Source organism: Zonotrichia albicollis, chromosome 3 (assembly GCF_047830755.1).
Source record: "Zonotrichia albicollis isolate bZonAlb1 chromosome 3, bZonAlb1.hap1, whole genome shotgun sequence".
NCBI lineage: Eukaryota > Metazoa > Chordata > Aves > Passeriformes > Passerellidae > Zonotrichia > Zonotrichia albicollis.
Window position 1 is genome coordinate 65,932,619 of NC_133821.1, and position 23,952 is coordinate 65,956,570.

At 34.8% G+C, this 23,952-nt stretch overlaps 1 protein-coding gene across 4 annotated transcripts in view; it reads right to left on the reverse strand.

The window, feature by feature from the left end:
* SCAF8 (SR-related CTD associated factor 8) overlaps nt 1-23,952 on the reverse strand; it is a 152,869-nt gene that overhangs the window by 110,441 nt on the left and 18,476 nt on the right. For 3 of the 4 annotated variants that reach the window (XM_014267796.3, XM_005488120.4, XM_074537698.1), the window contains exons 2-12: nt 21,422-21,505; nt 19,895-19,939; nt 16,239-16,400; nt 13,358-13,514; nt 12,106-12,236; nt 9,055-9,231; nt 5,433-5,512; nt 4,913-5,030; nt 2,023-2,154; nt 1,785-1,897; nt 1,105-1,298 (exon numbers count right to left, since the gene is read on the reverse strand). In XM_014267796.3, coding sequence (XP_014123271.2) covers nt 1,105-1,298; nt 1,785-1,897; nt 2,023-2,154; nt 4,913-5,030; nt 5,433-5,512; nt 9,055-9,231; nt 12,106-12,236; nt 13,358-13,514; nt 16,239-16,400; nt 19,895-19,939; nt 21,422-21,505 — 1,393 coding nt within the window. The remainder of the gene's footprint in view (nt 1-1,104; nt 1,299-1,784; nt 1,898-2,022; nt 2,155-4,912; nt 5,031-5,432; nt 5,513-9,054; nt 9,232-12,105; nt 12,237-13,357; nt 13,515-16,238; nt 16,401-19,894; nt 19,940-21,421; nt 21,506-23,952) is intronic. The other variant, XM_074537697.1, reaches the window with a different exon arrangement.

The window sequence follows — 23,952 nt, forward strand, 5'->3', positions numbered from 1 at the left end:
GAATTACTTGTTTATTTAATCGCTTACCTCCCCCCAAAGTTTCCACACTTCACTTAGCCTACTTAATATCTCCTTTAAATTTCACAGGACCTCAAATGCTGCTGCTGTTTGTTAGGTTACTTAACATCTCTGTCTCTCAGCTCCCAACCATTTTGATTATAGCTCCCTGCCTTGTAGACTTCTGGGAGAAATCTATACCATAAAACCAATTTGTCTCTTTTCGTGTGAAAAACCAGAGAAGAAGAGGGAAAAAAAGTGCATCAGAACTGTTTAAAGTCACTTTGGAATGATATAAAATATTAATGTGAAGAGAACAGAACATTCTTTCGTTTACAAAAATGAGTTGTGAGCTGCTTTCTTGTCAAATAAACCATATAGCTCTAATACACAAGATAAATGCAAAACTATATCAGAAACAGTTTATAACCTATCTGAACAAAACTAAACTCTCAAAATACATTTTCTTTGATTTAAGCAACCAGGTGGAGGAAGTTATTTTTTTTCCTTACTACCTTCTTGTTTTTTCAGTACGTAAATTCTCTGTGGAAATGAATGCAATACACAGCAGCACTCTGCAGAGGCTGAAATCCACTTGATTTTTGAATACTTCCTTAAGATACTACCATTATGGTCCGTCTTACACTAGCAAATTCCACCTGCTTTGGTGCTACATTCCTCTGAAAATCTATTTAAAAACCAATGTTAACATCTTAAAACCCGGGCCTCTAAGATTTCCATCAAAGTGTCTGAAGTGTGCACCACACCCTTTAACATTTTAAAAATTTTTAAACCAACTGCTGGACATGTTCAAATGTCAAGTTAAAGACAGCATTATAGAGAAAAGATTGTAACTTAAGAGTCAGCCCTTGCTGCTCTCTGTTTTGAAGCATAATCAGTGGTGCAAGTGTGACTAAAAACATCAGAAGAAGAGTATGATACTTATTCTTGTCTAAGATGACATGATGTACCTAAGCTGCAAGAAACATCAGAAATTAAACTTATAAATATATAAACAGTCAAGATAATTCTTGTTCTGTCAATGGAAAGAAAGCCTTTTTTCCACTTAATCCCACATTATTAAAGCACTACACAGGTACTACATACCACTGAGTGTTTTTGACCGTATAGGAGGCAATCCCTTTTTCTGACGTTCCTTTTCCCTTTCCCGAGCCCTTCTTTCACTGGAGTATGACCGAGATGACTTTCTCTTCCTTTCTCTTGATCTCGAGCGTGAACGTTTTCTGTGTTTCCGCTTACGAGAACCAGACCGTGATCTAGACCTTCGTTTTCTTGGTGACCTACAAAATACTTAATTTTAGTATGCTGAGTTAAAAAAAAATACTCTGATTTAGTCGTCTTTTAACTATAAACTTTAGGCACTACACAGGTATTTCCATTATATTCACTAAAACAACTTCAGGAAATAAATTTAATGCCATTTGGGTGAGGAACAGAACACACACCTTAAAACAAAACACATTCCAAATGTTCTGTATCTACAGTACCTAATTCTCTGGCATAGAAAGCCTGTCCAGCTGGCTAGTGTTAGCTATTTCTGTAACCTGAACACATCTTAAAAAATTTCAGTTAAATCACACACGTGGCAAATGAACTGTCATACCAAAAGTTTGCATCTAATACACAAATATTTAACAAACATATCTTTTTTTTGCCAAAAACTGCTTATGATAATTTTGGAAAATACAGAATTAAGACTGACAATCTCAAATTGCAACTTTTTTTCAGAAAAACTTCCTTTACTTAATGCAAGGTAATTACAAAACCTTGAACGAGATCTTGAACGAGTTCTTGATCTTGAACGAACAGCTAATTTCTTTTCTTCTTGTTCAAAAATCTCTTCTTCAGCAATATCTTGACCTTCATCAATATCCATGTCCTGAGATCAGACATAAAAATTGTTCAGTAATACTTAATAAATTTATTCACAATACATATGACTTGGAATCATATTAGTTTATGTTTTCTTTTCAATTTCTGTAATAAAATTTTAAATAATTTTACCTGTTGTTGAATATCCATGGAATCATCTACATTTGCTTCCACTTCTAAAAACTGCTGTTGACTACTCCCTTGTGATGGTGACGCAGAGTGCTCTGAACCAAAATTTCCTTCTTGATTCTCCTCAGGACTTGCCTAAATAACAGTTAATAATATACCATAAAGCCCCTTGTAATTACAAATGTAATACTATATGAAAATAATATTCCGATTTCTCATTAATATGAAAGCTGAACTGGCTATCAATACATTCCATTCCTTTTTAATGGTATCATCCTTAAACACAAAACTTTGAAATAATTAATATTTCTGATTACAAAAGATTAGTATCTATTTGCTAAATAACAAAACTACAGTACACACAGAGTACACAATTTACTGCTTCAAAACAGAAATTCACAGGACAAACGTAGCCGTATGTACAGTGACCCTGAAACACATCCACTTGTCCCCCCATGCATATGCATTAATAAATGTTGATACTAACATAATAAAAATATTTGCAATACTAATAGAACTAGTTAAAAAATTTACACTATCCTGAACTTTTCTACAGTGAATGATTTCAGACAAGCAATTACTGAAAAATAAGAGAGGAAGCTGTGCCATTTGTGTCAACATGGCAATTTCAAGAGATCTAACAAAATAAGTAGTGCTGAAAAAACATCAAAATTTATGAATGTGGAATACTCAAGGTGCTGATGATTTGCTAGAGAAAAAGCTATAATTGCCTAAAAGTACAGATTTGGAAAAAAAATCTCTAAGGTACAAATAATTCAAGAACTAGAACAAATGAAATTAATATATTCAGAAATCATATGAGAACAATTTTGAAAAGCAATTTAAAATTTATAACCCATTACTGCAGGTAAACATTTCAGTGATGCTCACTATATTTTATCTTTTAATTAAACAAATCCTACATGTTCTATCTGCCCAGAGAATGACAGGAAGTCAGCAGAATTACTAGTAGTAACAATTTTATCTTTATATTTTTTAAACATCTTATAACAATTTTGTAAAAAAATATTCTACTATAATTCAGTTAATTTATTTGCTTTCTGACAGAATGTTTTGTCTCATTTTCCTTATATTTAATTATTCTTCAACCATCTGTTTCTTGGTATCAATGCCTACAATTCTTGTTGCCCCTTCTGTTTTTATCTTCTGTCCTCTCCTCCCTTTCCCTCTGCTCCTCATCAGATGTCTAATAATTTTGTTTTGTGCTTTATCTTTCCTTCTCTTTCCTTTCATCTTTCTCAATGAAACTTACACATAGAAATCAAGAAAATATTACCTATAACATACTGCAGTCACTACAAAGTAGTTTCAGCAGCAGTTTGTATCTTTTAGCTGTTATCAAAGTGGAAAAAAAAAACCTTTCTCTCCATACTGACTAGACAAGAAGTCTGGATCTGAAGGGGAAATTGATCGGGTCTTGTAATAGAAAATTAAATAATAAGGGGAGAGTCAAGTAAACGTTCTACCCATAAATATATTGTAAACTTTGATTTTGCTGATTTTACAACAAGGTAGGCAATCAATTTTATTTTCAAATTAGACAGATACTTTTTGATATGACATATCAAAAGCTCCTCAAACAGATCATTCCTCTCTTTATTCCTTTAGCGTTTTTAGTGTTTAGAAACAGAAATAGCCAGATATCCACCAATACCCAAAACTATTTAGTCTGTAGCTATACTGTATATTCTTCTCCATTTACTACACTTAAATGAGAAATGAAAACAAATCAGTAAAATAAATCAGCAAAGAAACAGTATTTAGTAGAAATTCAATTTAAAAAGTCAGAAATTCAAAGCTTAAATGGCATTCTTGATTGAAAGCTGAGCCCCTTGGCTCAGGCAGTGGAATAGATTGTTCAGGGAGGTGGTGGGGTCACCATCCCTGCTGGAGTTTAAGAGGTTTCTGGATCTGGGCTGGGTGATGTGGTTTAGTCGTTCAGGGGTTACAGTGCCAGTCGTGGTTACAGTTGGACTTGATGATCTTAAGGTCCCTTCCCACCCTGACCACTCAATGGTTCTCTGACTTGGCCTTTGCACAGATTGAACTAAAGTCTCCAACAGATGTTTGTTAAGTTTGTGATCCCTTGTCTTTTCTTTCAATCTGAGATTTCTATTTTCCTCTCAAACTATATCCAAATACTCCACAGGAAGTCCACTTCATACCTGGCCAGGATCAAGAAAAAATACTTTTGTCTGCTTTGGCTTGCTCTTTTTTTTTTTTTTTAATGGGATCAGGAGAGGAAAAAGAACATTTAAGTACAGAGGACTAATCTCAGCAGAAATAAGTCAAGTTATGTCAGTGTAGAGAGGACACAATTCATGTAGTTAAGAGGAACCTTGGGTTATCTCAAGCACCAGTTCTTAATGAATAATTTCTCAGGAAATACATGACTACACTTTTGCTCAGATTCTTCAACAGAATTATTTCATCAATTATTAGTCAAGACATAAAACCCGGGGAAATTAAAGCTACCGACAGTCTCTATTCTGTCCTCCCCTCAGAGACAGGAGCATAATCACTTTATTGCTCACCTTATTCCTTCTGCAAGCACGGGAAAACATTTTTCCCCCATGTAAAGAGCTGAACAGCCAAAGCACAGTCATGTCTAACTCACCTAATGAGTACTCTTTCCTAAGAGAAACAAATTGTACTCGCACACATTTGGTTGTGGGTTTTTTCTACTTTAGGCACTTTTTTCCACCTACCCCACTTACTCAGCAAGTTTCTGTTACATGGTCAGCTAGCAATAAAGACTTTAATTATAGGAAAACTGTCAGTAACAACACAATTTTTTTGTCCTGGAATATGCTTTTTTTTTAATCCGAGCAGAACGTAAATTACTACAATAGCCACAAGGTGGAGTCCTTACCTTCTGAGGCTGCTGCTGCTCCAAAAGCTGCTGTCTGAGATGCTCTAAATTTTGCTGCTGTAGCTGTTCAGCTAGTTGGTGAAAAAGTGAGTTGTTCACAGATTCTGGTACTAATGGCCTAAAATGAAATAAATTAAAAAAAAAAAAAGCCTACAGTTTTTCTGTTTGTTTAAACAGTTAGTAAAAAGATCTTCACAACTGGGTTTCAAGTTTAACTAAAATGTAAAATAATGAGGACAATGGAGTTAGTTCAACCTGCCAATATCATCACTATTCCATCAGATGTATAAATATAACTATAAAAAGCAAAGAACATGGTAACCTTATCCTAAAGTCAAAAAATATTCTGGAACACCGACACAGTAAAATGTGTATGCTAATTTAGAAAACTGTCTATTCTCTTCCTACTGTTTTAGTGTACTTATGCTCTGAAATAAATATTTTCCTTACTTAATCCTAATTTTCAACTAGCATCAGGCAAATTTTAGCATTTTCCATAAGAAACATAGCTTGGTCTTACAATTGGGAAGAGGGAGTTTCCTTTTTAGGCTCTTCATTTTGTTCAGATTCTTCCCCAAAGTCAAACCTGTCCATCAGCTTCTAGGAGAAAACAAAATAAGCATTACTAAACATTCCTTATATGTCCCTTTATGCATATTTCCTTTTCATTAGGAAGATGCTCTCATTTCTCAACTTAAAAAAAAAGTTTAGCAAATATCCTGAATAGAAAATTAAGTGGCATACTGTTATTGTTACCAAACTCTTGACTGCATCAAATTTTGGCCCAGTTTTCCTGAGCTCTGCTGCAACAAGTACAACCACATGTTCTTTTCCACAGTAACTAAGAGCTATTTTGGAGTAAAGCTTAAATAAAGATTAATTTTTTGTAATGGTACCTTTAATTAGAAGAAATTACTACGAAGAGGCCAACTATTCAATCCTTTGGTAATCATCAAACTACTCTGCTCATATCAAGAGAAGACCTACAGCTTGATTACTTCACAAAGAATTACTGTATTTTCACACACATGTGTCATTTAGACAACCTGAATTCCTTCAAATATACTGCTCCTTGAAAAGAACTTCTCAATAGTCTGCAAAAATAAATCAAAGCAAGCAGTTATCATGTAAGAGGAATAATCCTTCTAATGGACAAAAAGAAAGGTATCTGACAAGGAGAAAAACTTGGATAAAATTCCTGTGTTATCTGTGAAGATGTCTACACTGGAGTTCTGCTTAAGTAAAAAAGTAAAGTTTTTAAAAACTTTTTAAAAAGTTTGGAAGTATTTTAAAAGCACCCTCATTTCTTGAAGAGAAAAACTAAGGAACAAGCATAAAGAAATACAACAGATGTTATTTATCAGTGAGATTGCATTTTTTCACTGTTTAATGAAAGAACCATGCTATTAAAACCATGTCCATGCATCTTTACACACCTTGGAAGTTTTCTGAAAAGCAGAGCTAATGCTATACTACCAAGCACCATAACTTCCTCTCAAATCTTAATCTCAGAAAAAAACCCAGAGGATGAGAATGTATGGCAGCAATTTTGAAATACTAAGGTAAAAACATCTTCAGCAAAAAGCCACGATTATCCAGTACCCCATATTCTTTCTCAGGATGCTCTATTTATTCTCAGTTACTGCAGTCCAGCAAGAAGAACAAAGCATAAGCTAACTAGAAGATGGATCAATCGCTGATCAATCAAGAATTTTAGAACCACTTTACCCAATATAATATTTATGAGAAAGCAGGACTGAATATGTCTCTGAGAAAACACAGTAGAAACACGGACCATTCAGCTTATGTGAGGTGGGATGTTAAAACCCAGAACAACTTTCACCATATATATCTAATTCATTTACAGCAAGGTGATCACCTTTTTTGTTTGTATTGTTAGAATATTTCCAGTGAGGCACTTATAAAATGTTGCTGCTCTGAAAAAAGTTGTGCATTTCAGAAAAACAACCTCGAACTTAAAATACTATTAATCATCATGTATCTTCCATCATGACAAAGTAGGAGGCAAAACAACAGAATATGTACTGTTTATATGGCTGAGAAAATAAATAAATAGAAACTAGTCACCAGTTCACGACAAACAAAGAAAACATCCAGATTAACCAAGGCCAGAGAAAAGGAGAGAACTTCCAGCCAAGACAGGTAAATGTGCAGCATGATTTTTGTTTATATTTGGTTTAAGTAATATTGTACATACTGAAGCAAAAAATCTGAACTGAAATATCTTGATTTTACATAGTTTGTAGAATAATACTCTCTACAGTGAAGTAACAGAAATTAAACCAAATGAAATATTAGGATACCAAGTTGAATGTTATACACACATGCACATAAAAGTTGCAGAACCTTCCCTTATGCTACATATGTTACTTTAATTATGTAAGAAGAAAACGTGCTCAGAAAAAGCAACAGAAAGGAATAAAGACATGAAAAAAGGTTTTTATTAGAAATGAAACTAATTTTTTCATAAGAATCAGGATATGCTCTTTGGAAATTAAAAGAAAAGGAGTAGGGCAAATCCACATGTAATGTTCATCAATTTTTTTTTTTAACTGTAATACAATATTTGGTTCTATAGCAAGATCAGACAACAGGCACATTCGATGTTGCCGAAAGAATTTTTCATATAATGCAGATTAATTTGCACGATTAAGTAACACAAGATACTACAGATTGAAGAGATTGAAAACAAAGGATTGGAAGAACTGCCAAATAGGTTCTTTTAAAAAAAGATGGATACTTATGCATTCATCAAAATTATTTTCTTGCACTATTTATTATTTGTTATCCAATTCACAAACATGATGTCATGGAATGAAAACTATGCTTCACAGTTTCTTTCGGATCAAAACACTAATAAATATCTGGGTTTTTCATAAAAGCTGCCCTTTCTTTTATGTCTGTATACAAACATCTCATCAGGATATGAATTCCTTCCATTTGCTTCAATTTAAGATGTCCAAAATTCAAGACATCCACACCTACAAATAAACCAATCCATGGAAATGCTGGAATTCAAGTCTGCAGAACAATGCCACACTATAAAACACTTTCTGTATGTAAATAATACAGCAGTCCCTATTAAGTGATGCCTTCATTCCCTGGGATTATGCCCTTCTCAAGTTGATGGTTACAGCTGTGGTATAGCAGAGTACAGGCCATTCTCTTCCTGACTTATTTTTACAGCTGCATTACTTTCAATAAAAAGAGATTATCTGAGTGAAGAATAAAAAAAGGTTTTTTGCTTCTTCAACTTCCTTATGCTTACTTTTTATTCACTCCAGGACAATCCTACAGAGATTATGTACACACAAACGATTTCTTCCAAAAACAATAGAACAATGCTTATTTATTTCTTTCTTTAGTTAGTTAGTTATAATTCTTTGAGCAGAAGTTCTTCCTTTTTTATTACAGGTATTATACTACTATGACTGCAATTGCCTGCATGGTTGTTGCTACCTGGCATGCAATAATATTAGTATTCTTAAATTCCTGCGTTCTGATTTTGTTTGTAATTTGGTTTGGGGGTTTTTGCTCTTTTTTTGGAGAGGCGGTGGGTTGTTGGTGTTTGGTTTTTTGGTTGGTTGGTTTTGGGTTATTTGCAATGAAAGTTTCTTTACCTACAGGCTTATTTATTCACTTACATCACCTTGTGGTGAAAATTAAAGTTTTCTTGGCACATACTTTATAATGCAAGAAAATTACAAATCCAACTTTTTTACTCTTCTTAGAAAACAGTGTATATTAAATTAATTCCTGCATATTTTCCATTTATTACCTTGTAAGAAACAATTCTCATTGCTATGTTACAAAGGGTGCAGAAATACATGGCTTAACTTTGCTAAATCATAAATCAAATCCATTACCATATTCAATAACCTTTGTGGGTCTTTTCCAATACTAGATATTATACAATGGGCTATTTAGCCCTAAACTCATATAAAACTAATCTTTTCATTTACACTACTGTCTAGACATTGCTTTTTATTTTCAAGCTGTATCACTTTATGGTATATTAATGTATTTTTTAAATGTCCCAAAGTCAAACAATAAAATCTAAAAGAATTTCTCACATATTTAAAAAAAAAAGCTTCTTCAAAGTTCTATTATTTTACTTCTACCTTATTAAAAGAGACACTCTGTTCCAGTGGATTAAGTGTGTTAGCAGCAGCAGCTGCAGCTGTGAGTTGAGCTGTGAGGGCCTGTAACTGGACGACCAGACCGGCATCCAGAGCTTGAAGTAGCGAAGGCTGAGGTTTCTGCTGCTGTATCTGCAGTGTCTGTATCAACTGCTGAAGCTAAAAGAGAAAAGATAACAAATACATTGAATAAGATTTTTTAAAGCAAAAAAGCAAAGTACAAAATAGACTTTTCCCCTTCCACTTAGTAAAAAAACTCCCAGGAATGAAGTATCATCTAACCTATGGCTATTGTTTTGTCTTTAATTTATTTACAGCAAATTTTGTTCCCACTTACTGGCTAATTTGTTTTCTGGGGCTGATAAGATAGGCAGATGCTTCTTCTTCCTAACTTGCTCTGACAGGTTTCATGATGATGCCAGTCACCACTCAGGATTTCCTGCTTTCTAGTGTTCCCCCTCTTCTGCTTCTCCAGTTTGATTCCTTTTGACCTGAAAAAAATCTGTTAGCCTATTCCAGCTTCCTAAGGGCCCACCTAAATTAGGATAACCTGTGTCCTGTAACAGCATTTGTACAGAGAAAAGAACTGCACTGTGGCAAGCTCCACAGGTTGCCAATGCAACCTGTTCATAGGGAGAGCTTGCACCTGTGTCTCTGCACTAGTCACAAGTGAAATCTCATGGTGAAACTCAGGTGTGGGTTGACAGAATGCAATTCTCCTACTATGTTAACAAAACATCAAAGCAAATGTACAAACCAATCACTTGGTCTATCTTGATGTCCTTACTTCAAATTCATATCTGTATATAATCTTTTGGAGAAGCTGTCCTAATGAGGAAATAAAAGGCTTTCTCATAGGGAGATCAATTTATCTGTTGGACAGGAATGCTCCCAGAAAACTGTGCAATTTGCCTTAAGAAAAAATATTAGTCCTATTGAAAGAAGCTCTCCTAAACCACTGTGGAATTAGAGGAAGCAGTTCTTTGACATTCCTCGAGATAAATCTCTAGAGTCTTATCTTTAGATATTTGTGGGAAAAGGGTTGAGCAAATTCAGGTAGTTCAAACTTGCTGACATAAGTCCCTGATTACCCTTACCTTCAATACTCCAACCGCTTATAAGTTTCCCCACTAAACTCTTAAAGGGTTCAATGCCTCCCTTCTTACTAAGCCTCATTAGAAACTTCATAAAGTAAATTTCTTTTCTGCAATGCATCCAAAGTGTGTGACCCTTTTTCAAGATAGTTTTAGAGTAACTTTCTGATAATGTGAAACCATTTTCCCTATTCCTTTAAAAACAATTATACAGATTTCTTATACAGCAGAGCCTCTGAAAAGGCTTCAATTGTTGTTCTACCTAAGCAGGAGCTTTCCCTGATTACTGCAATAGGCAAAGCTGAAGCGTTCTCCCCTCACCCCCTTTTGTCTGGTACAGCTGGTCCAGCCTGTGCATTGCTCTCAGTAGGAAGGAATCAAACTGAAGAGGCAGAGATGGAGGCCCTAGAGTGGAAAAATCCTGGGTGGGCACCATTCTTGCTGTTTTCCCGTTCTTGCTGGTCACATCTTTCTTAGGGTCAGCCCCTTCTTATGTCTAGACTCTCAATTTACCTACACACACTCTCACCGATGAAACACAACTGTAGGATTAAATCAAGCTCTCTGGAGCTGGGGAGAGGCTGTGGCAGAGGACTGGTTTGAAGAACAAGAAGAAAAGGGACAAACAGGATGTAAGCAAATATCATCATTCCTCTACCAATCCTAGACATCTGCATGTACATATTTATTGTGTACCCAGTCTGTCTCTTCCCTTCTGCTTAAGACTATTTTGAGCTAAATATCCAAATGTTATTTCTTTGTGATCTGCTGTCTTTAAAATTTTAATTCCCTTTTCATCTTCATTTTTTCTCTTGCTTTTCTGTTTTTATATTCTCTCAGCAAAAATCTTTAAAATTACCTCACAGACTTTCCACGTATTTACCATTCTCATTTCATATCCTTTCCTTTTTAATAGCTAGTCCACTATTTTTCCTTCATATTTCTCAAAGCATCCCATAAACTCATTTTGCTTTAATTTTCAGTGACTTCATTTCTTCCAGTGTAAACAGATAAAAATATTCCCTCCACTTGACTTCTGAACAATTACAGACAACTCTAGCTAGCTACATACTGTAAAACATTCTCACTAAGTGAAGTTGTTATTGCCAGCACCAGAGCTTTCACTGGCCACTGCTTCTTATTCATATGCATGAGAATTTTTTTAGTATGCCAGCAGGTAAAACAACCTCCATCCAAATAAAAATCACAATGCCAAAGTTATGCAGGTGTCATAGCTCTAGCACAGCCTGAAAAAATGATCTACATTTTTACAAAAAGCCAATTGTGTGTGCTTAACTTATGTAACCACAGGTTATGAGGGCAAGTAGTTCTTGTGATGCTGGAAATCAAGACATTTTTGGAGTTGAGCGTTTAAAGATTGAAGAACATAGTAACTTCCAAAATCTTATTTTTGAATGCTGCAAAATAAAATCTATGTTTAGCTGATGGAAAGATGAAAAAAGGAATCAATATACAGTACACTTCCTGAAGAAGTTTGCTGCCGTTCTTTAATTCTGTACAATGCTTAGCTCTTCTTCAGGCATCCAACAGAGACATATGCTTTAACTGGCATTCTATTTCATACCTTTATCCATAAAATCTTATTGCTGCTCTTGATTTAGTCATCTGCAATAGATCTGTACTTGTCATCCATATAGACAAGCATGTATTACAGTCCATCTTATCTGAAATCACCTTCTGAGACTCTTTAAGTCTTTAAAGGTGCTGGCTTTAAATGGGGCTGGCTACAAAAGGCAACACTGAGTTTTAACTGACCTGGAACTTACTTGTGATGAACAACCTCATAGGAAAGTTAACGTGGACATCGGACATAAAGACAAATAAGAGATACACATGAAAGCATTCCTTACCTGTACCCCAAAGTCACAAAGTATCAGACAGTCTACAGTGTCTACAGTGTAACTGTCCACAAAATTACCTGTTGGCCTTGAGGACTCTGTAAAATCTGTGCAACAGCGGCAAGGGTGTCTGTGTTAGCAATCTGAGATACCCAAGGATCAGGCAAACTCTGTGCCACATTGGCTGGGGTAACTGGAGTCACAGGTGTACCTAAAAACCAGAAAAATCAGTATGCTAAAATATTTCACACAGAAAATAAAAATAGTGTTAGAGAAGACAAAAGCCTGCTGTAATTAAACACTGAGAAAGCACATCAATTGAAACTACTTTTCTGACATACACGAGAGCACACAGAAATAATACAGACTCACATCAACATTCCTCAAGTAGCAGAATTACTTAGTGTTAGTTGGGACTAGTGGGACTCCTAACAAAACCACTGATGAAGACAAAATAAATAAGTTTCACACAGTATTCCAAAATATTCAGTGGAAACTACATATACCAAAAGACAATTGTTAGCAATCTACTTGTAAGCTAGTCCAAATCTCACTGGACTTGCACTTTATCCCCAGGAAGAATCTTAAAGATTCTACTAAAAATTTCAACCTGTATCAGCTGGATTAATGAAGATGGCTTGTTTTATTGTTTTTTCTCAAGAGAAAGACTAAATCAGCACTCTGATAATTAGTTTCATGCCATAATCCAGAAGAATCCTCCATACCCACAAATACTTTTTATTTATAGCTCAGAAGTAGAAGTATACCAATGAATGCTAAACATGACTAGATTACTGCTTTGAAAGTCAATTTGCACTAGAATTTAAAAGTTATGATTCCAACAATTTAATGTAGTCATACGATATAAAAGTAAAAAATACTGAGCTGGAAGATGCAGAAAAGGCACTCCAAGATCTGAAAATCTCACATATTTGCTTTACCAATGAAAGCTAAGGTGAATTTCCATCTCATTCCTTTTCAGCATGGGATCAGCAAAAGGTGAGTTACAAAAGCAGGTGCCAAAAGCCATTCCTATTTGGCCAATGTACCATATATCCCAACTTCAAAAGAATAAATTTTGATGAAGTGAGAAGTTAAAAATCCATTTTCCTGCTATCTACCTACATAAGCAAGGCAGATGCTCAGAGCACAAAACAATCAAGCCCACTTTTACAATAATGTTTTCCTGTTTCCCTGATCTTGATGGTGTTGGTAATATACTTCTTTCTAGCATTCATTTGAGTGAGATATTTCAGCATGTTAACAGGCAACATACCAAAGCTGACAGAAGTGTTTTGGTTCAAAGTATGACTTCCATCTGGTTTTGTTTACCTGGCGTGTTGTTGCTCATAGCAGCTGTAGTGGTGGGCAAGACAGGGGTCACAACAGGAGGAGGAATTCCTGCTGCCATATCCAAGAGAGGCTGAATAATTTCACTCTTGAACACATTATTCTTCTGCCATAAATTTAGCACTCTAACAATTTTACTCTAAAATGAAGAAAAGACAGCAAAATATCTGAGTCATGCTTATTTTTCTTGTTATTGATCATGGAATTCTTAGCTAGAAACTTTAATCTGTCTAGACTAAAGAACCTTTAGGATTGCAAACAGTAAGGACAGCTATACTGGGTCACACCAAAGATGTCTTAACTACAAACCTGAGACTGATCCTAGGCAACAGCAAAGAGCCACTACACACAGGTGACAATGTTCTCTCAACCAAAAATGTGCCTTTAGTTTTGGAAGATGACATGGAAGGAAAATTATTTTAAGAAAGCATCTTGAAGCATTACTAATAATTAAAATAATGAATTATTAGTCTGCTAATGTTTTATAGTTAGCATTTATAAATGCAATTCTGTTCTGCCTGTGAACCAAAATCATTTAAGTGCACTGAAAAATGCATATATACTATTAAGACTGCTAAATATTTTTATTAGAAAAGCAGCTTCATATTTTGCAAGCTCTCTTGACGAAGTGAGGAATTTAGAAGTTTAAACTGGAACACAATTACCTGCCTATTGAAAATACATAGCAATAATAAAAAAGGTGGATCATGGGGAAGGAAAAAAAACCCCAAATTAAGACCTCATACAATTCCATTAGTTGTAACTCATTGTTCAGCTTACATTTCTAGTTTATTTTTTTCTATTACAACAGAAGCATTCTATTACATCGCAAACAGATCATCATTTTGATCTGCTTCCAATCTTTTTTTCAATGAGCTTAACTTCCACCAAAAGGAAAGATTTTTCCCCTGTTTTGGGAAAAAAAAATCAATTGCATTACAAAGAGCAGGAAATTCTTCATAGGATCTGGTGTTTACTGTCACAAAGGTGGTTTAATTACTTGAGTTCTATAAAACAAGAACATAGAGCACTTAGCCACAGTGTTCAAAGAAAAAGAAGTCTGTTTGTCCAGACCCACAAGAGGATCCTTAACTGTAATACAGAAGTGTTGAATTTTCACTGCATGCAAGATGCAATTTAGAGTTCCCTTAAAGAAATCTCTGACGGCTTCCACTCAGCATTTCACTATCTGAGCCCTTCTTCTTTAGAGTCTGTGTTATAAGCAGTCCTTGTCAAGTCCATCAGCGGCTCTAACTGCCCTCATCTCTCCAGAACAGGAATACAAAACTGTTTCTGGGGCTCCCTATCTACCCACACCTTGCACTTTCTCTGGGCTAGACAAAGGAATCTGTGGAGTTTTTGTTGTTACTTTAAATGAAATGTTACTGCATTTCTGTTTGATTTAAAAACAAATTCTACATTTGCTTGTATAAAGACAACTGCTGTGTTTCTCTATCATGCCTTTCAATCAGATTAAACATCAAAATGTTACAAACCAGGTACATACCTTGGTCTCTGTGACAGCTCAGTTTTTTTGCTAGGCAATGTATAGGATAACTACTTTCACAGTACAAAGACCCTCCTATAATATTGAATCCATATGCAGCACAGCAGCAGCACTTAGGACTGATAAGTACAGTTTTATGATGAGGTGAAAAATATCCTAGAAATGATATTTGACAGGACTTTCGTAGACCCTAAATAGCCTAGGTTTTACCCTCTTTCTTCACATCAAACACCTATAATGCAATATATTAATTGCCATGCATTGAAATATCACAGGCAAATAGTGCAATTTCTTACCCAATGAATTTATTATGTATTTTTAAACTAGACACAAAATAAATACTTGCATCCATCCTTGTTCTTACCTATCCTTCTTCAATACATCAGGATCTTTCTGTATATTTCCCAAAGTAGCAAGCTAAATGAGTTTACAAAACACACTAAAAAAGATAAATTCAAAAATTGTGTCTATTTATAAAAAAAACCACAGCAAAACACTGTGGAATTGAAGCAACACAAGTTAATCACACATATAACCTAAAACCAGATTGGAAACATGTCATTTAACTTAAATAACCTGTTCAGCAACACCTCAGAACTCAGTTGCAGAAGAGAAGAGAGACATCCTTTGCCAAGTTTATCCAACCAAGCAAAATTTCCAGGTCCTGAACACATTTTCCTGCAGTTGTCTTAACTACTCTAAAAAGGCAGGATTCCTAAGATAACACAATGGCTGAATGTGCCTTAATCACCTTCCATGGATGCCTTGGGTTTTCATATCTCTGATTGAAAAATACAGCTCTAGGAATGCATGTAACTATTTTAAATACAACTCTTCCTGTAGTATCCAGCCTCACTTACTACTTTACCTAATGACTCTATTACACAAATTTTTGTCAAGACAAAACCCTTAGAACGCTCCACCTTTCTGCAGTTATTCAATAAGAAGAAACACTACCTATTTTACAACTAAGAGACAAATATGAAGGAAGCCAAACTGCCTGCACTCTGTTATTTCCAGCCAATCTTTTAGAAACAGAATTTGGTGGCTATCTCAACTATTGTGATCCAAGGGAACAGCTGAACTAGTGAGTCAAACTATACAAGTTAAACCTTATTTAGCTGCTGGATAATCATAGAGTCAAGGGAAAGACAACCTTTTCAAAACTCTAATTAATCTCACTGGATACCTCTTTCCAATCCCTACACTAAAACAAGCATCATTAAGAAATACATATACAGGGAAAGTTTATAAGTAGATCCCCTCCAGCAAGTAGAAAGTAAGATGAAAATCTTTATTCTTTATAGATGGTATGTTAAATACTGTTTTAACTAGAAAGATCTGAAAGTGGTTTACCTTGTCATCACCAGGGCAACGGTACAAGTTCTGGAAAGTGCTGATGATGTTATTGCTGAATCTTGGTGCAAATACATCTTTTTCTTGTCCAAATTGATGCCGGGACTGTCTCACAATGGAGTCAATGACATACAGACCAGGCACCTTGTACTCTGGTTTGCACTATAAAGAACAGTCATTTAAAAAGAGCATATGTGAAAAATAACCAAAACCATTAACAGCAGAGTAAATACAAACAATCCTCTCTAATTTTTAAGTAGATCCAAGTATACTGAAATGTTCTTTATTTTATAAATTGTCATGGAAAATGAAGCTTTCTCAAGTAACATCCAACCTCTAATGTTTAAATTATCACATCTATATGCATTCTGAAGATATGTAAATGGTATGAAATCAGTTCCTTACTGCTAAAGAGTTAACTTTTAAAAATCTATCTATAAAAAAAAATTAGCACACAAACCACATATCCTTTTAAAACGTACACTCTGTTTTAAAAGTAACTGCATGTAACACATAAAGCATGACCAAATTATGATCTTTATGATCAAAGTAAACATTAAAGTTAAAATTTGTTTACTTCATTTTACACTGTTGTAATTAGGGTGTGGTATATCCTCCCTTGCAGCAGAAAAACATATTTATGGGGACATCTGTTTGGTTGAGAATATAACAATATTTATTTTACAACTCCAGAAAACTTGCATAATTTACAAACAGAATGATATATTCATAAGGCATGTCTGCTAATTAAAATACTAATTAATTATGTAATTTTACTTTCTTAACAACTAATGGTAAAATTTTTGTCTTTTAACTGCAAAGTAATTGCATCACATTACTGCAACCAGTTTTAAGACAGAACAAAACATGGTCCAAAAGTATAATGAAGTCATCATCAGAATATATTATGTTATGGATTCATTAAATAAATATTGGGTGTATATCACACAAGGTATTACAGAAAACGTAGGAAAGAACACCCTTTTCCTCTCTGGTCCTGTAGACATATTATGCAATACACTAAGTTAATAATCTTTAATAAAATGCCAAACAAACACTTCAGAATATTAATTTTACTATGTCCTAGATACAAATGTTCTGTTTTGAAAAATGTTGATTTGCTAACACTTTCAACCTTTAGAAAGCCACCTTTCTTTAGCTTCTAAACATGGTTCAATGTACTTAAATAAGACACTCTTTATTTTTAGAATGTGTGCGACATCCTTGTAGGAATATATGTGCATCATTAAGCTTAAATTGGATATAATACACTGTCTTCAGAAAATCACTTCAATGTATTGTAGCCTCTGAAATTTTATTTAAATTATTGAACAAGAGTATTCTGCACACAGAGCAGACAGGTATATAACTTTTCACAATATTCAAATTAATAAAGCTCACAGAAATTCAAAAAGAAAACTCAGGACATGTATTAGCTGAAGTATTTTAAAACATGGCACATGAAGAAAGCAAAGTATGACAATAATGTAATAATAATAGATTATATGGAAAAGGCAATAAAATGGAAGTAAAAAATTAAATAAAAATTAAGACTGGGGTACTGAACATGCATATCCCTAATCTCAGATGGAACAGCCTTTACACACAAATATTTACTTATTTTCTGGGGGAGTAATCAATAATGTAATTTGATTACTCAAAGAAATTAAATCTGGCTCTCCAATGGAATAACCTCTCATATATGAAATGTGATCATTTGACACCTGAAGTGATCTTTTGCCAAAGAATAAAGCACTTGACCAAAATAACAATAGACCAGTGCATTACGTGGCACAAAATTAAGAATATCACAAGCAACTATTTTATCGGAAGTTTCAGTAACATCATGAAATTACAAAAGAAAATACTGGAACTGTGGAAGATGAAGAGCAAACTATCTGAGATGGCATTGACATCATTACGGTCAAGTCTACAGCAGACTTTAACGGAAGATTTAGTCATCTTGCACTTTAACTTGAAGTGATTGCTTGCAGAAAACTTCCAATTAGTCTCCAAACTTACAATTTAAGCCCTTTAATATCAAATACCTAGCTTTCATCTGCTTATCTCTCATTCTAGTAAACCAAAAATTTCTTATTTAAAGTTATTAATAAGTTGCACATTTCACTAAATTGTTCATGAAACCCCTCAGCAAGACCACCAAGGGGAATCATCTAATCCAGGGCGATCATTAACAAGGTTATCAATAAAAACATACATCTGCCTTCTCTAACCAGCAATGAACAGTGCAGAGCTTCCTCATCGAGCAGTACTGGACACTGAAGGCATGCAAAGATAACTCAAAGTAGCTTGTGGAAGGGTCATGAACAACCAATCCCAATCCTGACAAATTGCCATTCATTCATGCAGAGGGTAAAACTTCTCTTGTGCCTCCGAATACTGAACTGCCAATCACATCCACTGTAATTAAAAAGCACTGTTGGAACTCAGACAATTCTGAGCTAATTTCAGGACATGGAACTGCAAAGTGTTACTGGTCAGAGATGAATAAGATGTATGCCTGCTCTTCTCCACCTGTGTTTACCTGCAGCATTGAACAGGAATCAAAGGATAGTGATCCCTGTCTCAGAGATGGAAGAAGTCAGAGTCAAGGACCCAAAAGACAACTACTTGACAAAAAATTAGCAATGTTGATGAAATGTACTACCGGTCTTTACTACTGCTTTGAAACACATATATGACGCTTTTTTCACATAGGACTGATGTACCAGTACCTAAATATTTAATCATAAACAGTTCTGAGACAGATAAAAACACCAGGCTGAAGCTGAAACCTGTTTACACTGCCCAGCCGCTGTCAAAAGGCAACACAGAGCAACAAGGAATAAAAGTTAATGAGGAAGACGGGTAACTAATACAGTAAAAACAGTAACAGAAGGAAAATTGCATCCAACATTGCAACATTAACAGCCTAACTTCTCTAGCTTGTTTGTCAAAACTAAATTTCAATTTGATAATAATTTACTGCTATTTACAAAGAGAGAAGAAATTCAGTATCAAAGTGACCAACTGAACAATCAGGTACAACTCAGATAAGCAAGGAAGACTCACAAATTTGAGTCCATGCATTTCCAACTGGAAGTAAAATGCAGTTTTACCCAAAAACAATTAACTGTTGCAAGAAAAGAAAGTGCTATAAATTTCTTTGCTAGAAAGAATCATTAAATTAATACCACCATCTTCCCAAAAAGTAATTCTAATCTAGCCATGTAAATTTTTTTGTTTTAATTTACTTGCAAGAACCACCAATAGAAATGCTGCATCTCCTGCTACAAAAAAGATGAGGCTGAAGGTCATCTTCCCTTCAGCTTTAAAATCAATGGGAAAACCTGGCAGAAAAGCAAAAGCAACTGTCAGCAGCCAAACAACTGTCAATTGTTTTGCTGTTAGCTGTTCATTGACAGTCTCTTTTAACATTAAATAAATACACACACAAGCCATCCTAAAACAGTACCCACAGTGATTCAGATCAAAGGGCAAAATGAGAACAAAGTATTTGTCATTCTGTATCATGGGTTATGATCTGCTTCCAATTATTAGCAGAAACTGAATGCCACTAAAAATGAAGATGAACTAATAAGTGCTAACTAATATTAATCTATATGTGAACCTAAACCCCCACTTGACTGACTTACCTTTTGAATGAACTTCTCAACACTCTGTACAACGTGCTTGTAGAACTGAAAAATACAATAGTATATCAATAGAGAAAATATGAAGATGCATATACTTGTTCAAGTATGTTGCTATATTGATAGCAAAATCAGAAGCAGAAACTTTGGATTATTAAATAGCAATCCAATATCTACAGCTGAACATGCAATCTTTCTTAAAACACTTGAAAGCCTATGAAAGCCTATGAAAGAGTATTTCTTCTTTTTCTTGAAGGTTTTTTACACTGGATTTCTTGAATAGCATGCTTATTTATTGAGAACAAGGAGATTAATCTAATTGTTCCACCAAAACACATGGTTATTTTACTGTACTTGACTGAAGATGTTCACCTAATGTTACTAAACATACAACTTCTCTGCATTTCATTAATTGATAGCATCGACTGCTACTTTTTCTTTAAAGTTTGCCTGTTTTTCATGGAGTTGTTTTTTTTACATCTCACATATAATCACAATGGCTCTAAATCATGTCAATAATTGAAATAACCACTTGCACAATTAAATGTTATCATTGAAATGGTAGAGTGGAAGTAGGATTTCCAAGTTGAGTACATAATAAAACATTTGGGTATAATTTAATTGTTTAATTAATAGAACTATCTATTATGATTTACTACTTAAGTTCAATACAAGTTTTCAGCATTTCCATTATATAGCAACACACAGGCTTTAACTTACAGACATACTTAAGAAGGCCACTGAATTTCACTCTTCAGTCATCAAATTACTCTTTCCCAATTACACAAAACACCAATATGAATTTCATTATCTGAAAACATATCTGCATTGTCAGCAAAGGAATGCAGATAAGAAAAGCATAAGTTTGGTCTATCCTCTTTTCTACCTCTCCAGCCCTCACTGAGTTTCTATTTGTTTTAATGCTTAACACTAGTGGCATACTTCCTTCACCGTTTTTCAGTGACGTTTTCTGCTGTGCTGTTGTTTAGCAATTAGTTTTACTTTATGGCAGGAATAATCTTTAATGAATGTACTAAGACTTGAACTTAAAGACAATTTGTATCCAAGCAACAAGAAAACTGAAATCTATGAACAATATCCATGAAAAGGCATGCTAGGAATTCAGAAAAATGAACAGTTGTATTGATCCAAAGGCATGCATAAATTTTGGGGAGGGAGGGAGAGAGGGGAGAAGGAAGGGTGAATTGTAATTTTCTATTTATTCATCTGTTAACAGGCATGTCAGTGTTTCCTTTGTAAACTAGGAAAAAAGCCCTGTCTTTCAGATCTGATGGAATTCAGATGGAGACAAATTGGTATAATTCTTTCTCACATATGACAACCAGCAAATGAAAGTCACACACCACTTTCAGCCTTCTGCTGTATTCCTGGATATCACATATGAATGTAACTTGTAAGCACAAGGGAGGTGGAAAGTTCTGAAGCAAATTCTTTAGACTATTTCACAAAATTATTTTGACACACATGAGAAATGTAAAAGAGGACAAAAGAAGATAACTGGTTTCATACCTTTATAGCCTTGATTGCTGCCTTGGTGATCTGTGTCATTTTAGCTTTAGAAATGGGTGGCTTATAATCATTTAGCGAGTACAACTGCAAGAAAAAAAAACACTATTAGAAATATAATCTGCAGACCTGTAAACAGAATACATTATTTTTCCACAAGAAAATATCATTTCTAATTTTCAGTGGATTTTATGTATTAAGCAAGACAAGATATTCCCATTTAAGAAAAAAAAAAAAACTCAATAACATATAATGTAAAATTCAAAATGCTTAAAGGAGAGCAGGTTCTTCTTTGCAATGGTCCCTATATATACACACCTAGCTTCTCCAGCACTAAATACTGGAGGCATTTCAGGTGAAGTTACAAAATAAATACTTAAAACATGCAAATACAGTAGCTCTTACTAAGTTTCCCAGGGCAAAGACACTGATATACTTGAATACCTTTATGGAAGCACAACAAAACCTTAACTTAGTATATTCATCATTATATGCCTGCTGAATCTGGTCTTTTCATTTTCCATTTAACAAACGAACAACAACAAAATCAAGCCCACAGAGCATGAGCATGTAGCAATTTGACACTTTAAACAGACTGTAAAAAGAATAGACTTCATTCATTCACTGCATTAACCCAGGAAAGTAACATATAGAAAGTATTACAAATGTTTAAGCAAAAATCCAGCTGTGTTCTCAATTTCAAGCAGAACATCTTAACTCCACTAATATCTAACGGCAAAAAAACCAGAGCACACAGGCAGTGTAGTTTTGCAACAATGCTCTCCCTGGATGCAGTATTAACTCTGCTCATTTGACTGGTACATACATCTCCCAGCAGAAACAATCCAGCATGACAGGTATTCATCACAAATTTGCTGCACAGTGAAACTTTAACTAAATTCACAGCTATGACTGATGGGTTGTAATTAGAAGTAACTCCTCCCCAAAGTTATTTACTTGTGAAAACCTCTGATTACCCACAACATATGATTTTGAACAAAATGCTGTTATTTTCTCCTTCAGGTCTAAGTGTTATAAGAGAAGGGACTGGCTGATATTTGCTACTTTCAGGCATAAAAGCACCAGACACAAAGAGCCAAACCTGATTTAAGGACATTCTTAACTTATATTTTATTTTTGTTTACAACACATGTCTAGAAGCATGTTAGTTCAAAAAATGTAGTTCTGATAAGAGGAATGATCATCCATAACAAAATTTTTACTTCCTTCCTAGAAAACAGGAAAAATTGCAGTTGTTCCATAAAACAGTAACTGAAACAGAAATAAAGCCAAAACCCCCTCTCCTCTCCTATACAGCCTGAGAAATGCTATATAATATAATGAACCAGATTAATATCCATACAGATATTTACATTATCTTTAACTTCCTAATATTTTCTCAATTTGTGGCAAACTGCTAGCTCAGAAAACATAGTTCAGAATTGTTTATATTTAATAAAGCAAACTGTAAGATTGAATAGGATCACACAGTGGAAAGGATTAGACAATCTTAAATTTAGGTCATGCTCCCCAAGTTGCTTATAATAATTTATTGCTGAAGGTAGTAAGTAGATATTCTTTCATCATACTTGAGTTTCCAAGAGACAAGGATTTGTTCTCCTTGTAAACATGAGATACTTTTTTTCTATCCTTTCCTGTCAAAACCAGTTTTAACCAAAACCTCCTGTAGCTGTCAAAACACAGAGTGAAAAAAAAAGGCTTGTCCAAGCATAAGTGTCTGTCTTCTCAGCTTGAAAGGATCTCCATTAAAACTGTGAAATTATAACCACTTCACAGCTAGACATCCACTTTTAAAACAACTGTTACTACTTCTCACTAATGCTAATGCTAATTGCTGTTGCAAAATATTCTGAATTATTTACATGCTGCTCACATGACAAAAAGCAATACATTTCTAAAATGTAGGTATATGAATGCTCTTCACCACCACGGGGAAAAGAGAGAAGAGAGACACAAACCCAAGTCACTAATCAGTTTCTTCTGTTTTCATAGAATCACAAGGTGGGAAGAGACCTTCAAGATCATCGAGTCCAACCCATGCCCTAACACCTCAACTAAACCATGGCACCAAGTACCACATCCAGCCTTTTTTCAAACACATCCAGTGATGGTGATGCCACCACTTCCCTGGGCAGACAACTCCAGTACTTTATTACACTTTCTGTAAAAATTTTTTTCGTAATATCCAACCCTTGGTGCAGCTTAAGACTGTGTCCTCTGATTCTGTCAGCTGCTGCCTGGTGAAAGAGACCAACCCTCAGCTCACTACAGCCACCTTTCAGGGAGTGGTAGAGAGAGATAAGGCCACCCCAAGTCTCCTTTTCTCCAGATTAAACACCCCCAGCTCCCTCAGCTGTTCCTCATAGGGCTCGTGTTCCAAGCCCCTCACCAGCCTCGCTGCCCTGCTCTGGAAATGTTCAAGAAGTGTCTCAATGCCCTTCCTGAACTGAGGGGCCCAGAACTGGACACAGCACTCACGGTGTGGCCTCACCAGTGCAAAGAACAGGGATGAC